Below are 3,776 nucleotides of genomic sequence, written 5' to 3'. Positions count from 1 at the left end.
GATGACTGCTATTTTGTTGGATATGTTGGACGTACAGCTTATAGAGTTTACAACAAGGCAACAAAACAGGTTGTGGAATCATATGATGTGCGCTGGCTAGAAGAAAACGAGACCGATGCAAGGGTTGGTTCAGATTGGTTGTTTGACTCTCATGAACTATTTAAATCATTTAGTGTTTTCCCATATGTTGTTGAACATACTGCAAGTCCATTTCTCAACAAGGATGAAAAATATGAGGTTTTGACAACCACAAAAATACATAAGCCAACGGTGTTGAATATTGATCCAACCGGAATGCACGATGAAGCACCTGTCTTTTCAATTCCTACTCATGAGTCGGTTCCTGAAACAGAATCTCCTTTAATTTCTGTTGAGGAATCTGTGGAACCTACTATTTATGTTGAAACAATAAGTGTTAGCGAACCCGTTCGTCAAACATTTGGAAGTTATATTTCCCCGAAACCAATTTTGGAAGAATTATTGCAAGTTCTTCACACATGCACAATTCTTCCTTCATGGAGTATATTTCCACATATGGGATACACGATACGTTTTCAATTCTTCCAGTCATAGAACCGACATCAAATTATCATATTCCTTCAACATTTCAACGTGATCATCCAATTGGGAATGTTATTGGTCTACTCGAGGAAGGAGTTTCCACACGTAGTTAAATAGGGGAAATTAATGATTGTCTCTATTCTTATTTCATATCTCAAATTGAACCAAAGAGTGATGTTATGGCCTTACAAGAACCAAGTTGGGTTGAAGCCATGCATGAGGAATTGAATCAGTATGAACGGTTACAAGTATAGAAGTTGGTGGAACTTCGTGAAGGGTAAGAAATCATTGGATACGAGATGGGTCATCCGGAACAAACAGGATGACAATGCGATTATTATGCGAAATAAGTATAGATTGGTAGTTCGTGGATTTCATCAAGTTGAGGGTCTTAATTATACAGAGGTTTATGCTCCGGTGGCTCGGCTTGAAGCCATTCGCATTTTTTAATGTATGCCTCTTATTTGGGTTTCATTGTTTACAAGATGGATATCAACGACGTTTCTTTATGGATAAGTCAAGGAAGAAATTTAAGTGCATCAGCCACCTAGTTTTACTTATTCAATATAACAAAATCATGTTTTCAAATTGGATAAGGCTCTTTATGGCTTGCATCAGGCTCCTCGGGCCTGGTATGCTACCTTGACTGATCATTTGCTGGAACAAGGGTAATTGATCAGACTCTCTTAATCAAAAGAATCGAGAGTGATGTTATTCTAGTTCAAATCAAATTGGACGGTATCATCTTTGGTTCTACAAATCAATAGTTATGTGTTGAATTCAAAAAAAGTCATGACAAAGCGATTTAAGATGAATTCTCCGGGAGAAATAATGACTTTCTCGGGTCTTCAAGTTAGAGAAAGCTCAGATTGCATTTTTCTCCATGAAGGAAAGTATGTTGAAGATATGTTAGTCAAGTTTGAGATGCGAGATTCGAAAGCAGCTGCAACTCCCATGGCTAAAAGACCTTTACAGACATCAGAATCACTTGGGACATTTGTGGAGCAAACTAGTTATAGATCGGGTCACTGATGTATCTAACGGCTAGTCGTCCCTACATCATGTTTTCAATCTGTCAATGTGCACGATATTAGCCTAATCCTAAATTCTCATTTAACTTCTGTTAAAAGAATGTTTAGATATATGAAAAGGACCTCAGAGTTAGGTCTTTCGTATTCTAAAAATTCAGATTTTGACCTATATGCTTTTACTAACAGCAATTATGGAGGTTGTGATATTGACAGGAAATCTAACATCTGTTGGATGTCAGTTTTTGGGAGACAGGCTCATCTCATGGAAGTGCAAGAAACAACAAACAGTGTCGACATCCACTGTTGAGCCTGAATATGTGACAACATTTGCTTGTTGCTAACAAGTGATTTGGATGCAACATCAATTGCAGGATTACGGTTTGCATTTTCATGACACCCCTATATTTTGTGATAATGATGCGGCGATTGCCATTGTTTAATACCCAGTTCAACATTCTAAAACCAAGAACATAGACATTAAAATACATTTCATCAGAGATTGCTACGAACAAAAAACTGATTCATTTGAAAAAAGTCCACACTAATAATAATGTGGCGGACTTATTTACTAAGCCCGTTGGTACATCTCGGTTTAACGTGCTTGTAAGGTTCCTTAAAATGTTTCGTTTCGATGATTGATTTTTGAGTTTAATTTTGTGCATACAAGTTTTTTTACGCACAAATTTTGGGAGAGAAAAAGAAAAAAAAATACAAAAATAGCGTGCGTGTGTTTTAATTTAAAAAATTTAAGTATAAAATTAAAAGAAATTGTTCTCGTTGCATTGGGAGGTGATATGAATCTTCGTATGAATAGAAAGATCAACACACATAAGGTAATGTAGCAGAAACGCACAGACTCTGTAATCTATGTGTCGGTAGGCTCTCCCAAGAAAATTAAAAGTAGGTATGACTGCTGACTTTTCGGAACCAAATTGAACTTATTCTATGTGGGATACATCTTAAGGTCTTGTAAATTTAACTAAGTCTTGCATTAGGAAATGAATGAAAGGTAGAGTCATACACAAGCCCGTTGGTGTTTGGTCAGCCAAAAAAATGCAATATTTTAATTATGACAGTTCATTAAAGATTCAAAAAGTGTTAATAAATAAACCAAATGTTGATGTAAATTTACAAACTTAAGGGATTAAAGTTAAAACTACGGAGGTGGGTATCATTATAAGTCCTAACCACCTCGAATGTAAGGCATGTAAGTTCGTATTGCGTGGCATGTAATTCCAACATTCAACCTTAATGTTTGAATTTGAAAAATATTCCAAAGTTTTTATAATAGTACATAAATGTTCTGTCATCAAAAAGATTTTAGCCAACATCAGGGGGGTTGGAGTCAAGTTGAGGTGACCAGGTCCGACAAAACTATAAATGAAGCATGGAGAAGTGGTTTCTAGGCTTTTAAGTGTGAGCCCCGCTAGATCATATAAACCTAAATTGTGCCCGGTCTTATCTAACTAAGTAAGTATTAAGGGCATGGGTTTAACAGGACAACAATACCGATAATGGACCAGATGTTACAAAGTATGTGTGTGCTGAAAATTGTTTCTTGATTGAACCTAGAACGTTTGATCCCCAAAAGTCAACAAAGTTGTAAGATGCTTGTGTTTGTTAATTTTTTTTTAAAAATTATTGAAAATGTTTTTAATGGTTGTTTACCATTTGTAGCCACACTGACCGAGATCTCTATAGATTATTTTTGTCTCTTGAGTATCAAGTACTCATGATTTAAAGATATTTGGGGGAGTGTAAGTGTCAAATCAATGTTTCAAAAATTAAAATCATTCTCTCTAAAACCGAAGTCTCTAGAGTTTCTTTAACCCTCAATAAAATGTTTTCGGTTATTCATCATCATTTTCAAACTCCCTTATATCATCATCTTCATACTCACTATATTCCAATATAAGTTTTTGGTTCCTCGTCATCATCCTTATGTTCTTCATACATTGTCAAAGTTTATTGGTTCTTCATAGAAGGTAACAAAGCTCAAATTATTGCATTACTGACGTAACTAGTGTCATGTTTCCTGATTGCATAAGATTTCGGTTTGATTTTTGAAGAATTTGAAACTGATTCAGAGACCGAGAACTCTTGCATGTTAATGATTTTTGGTTTTTTGTTGACCAAATATATTTGTTGTTAACCGATAACCATACATGATGAATGTAATCTAGT

General features: G+C 35.4%; 1 protein-coding gene across 1 annotated transcript; it reads left to right on the top strand.

Moving 5' to 3' along the window:
• Nucleotides 1-1,392: 1,392 nt before the first annotated feature.
• On the top strand, nucleotides 1,393-2,032 carry LOC143579608 (uncharacterized). The gene is made up of 3 exons (XM_077062860.1): nucleotides 1,393-1,585; nucleotides 1,779-1,909; nucleotides 1,964-2,032. The coding sequence occupies exons 1-3, from the start codon at nucleotides 1,393-1,395 to the stop codon at nucleotides 2,030-2,032; spliced, it is 393 nt and encodes a 130-aa protein (XP_076918975.1).
• The last annotated feature ends 1,744 nt before the right edge of the window (nucleotides 2,033-3,776 follow it).

The sequence above is a fragment of the Bidens hawaiensis genome, unplaced genomic scaffold, assembly GCF_021521415.1.
Source record: "Bidens hawaiensis isolate Kalapana, Puna unplaced genomic scaffold, B.hawaiensis_p1.1 tig00029885_1, whole genome shotgun sequence".
NCBI classification, from domain to species: Eukaryota; Viridiplantae; Streptophyta; class Magnoliopsida; order Asterales; family Asteraceae; genus Bidens; species Bidens hawaiensis.
The sequence above is the reverse complement of the archived record's forward strand: the minus strand, read 5'-3'. Positions and strand labels throughout refer to the sequence as shown.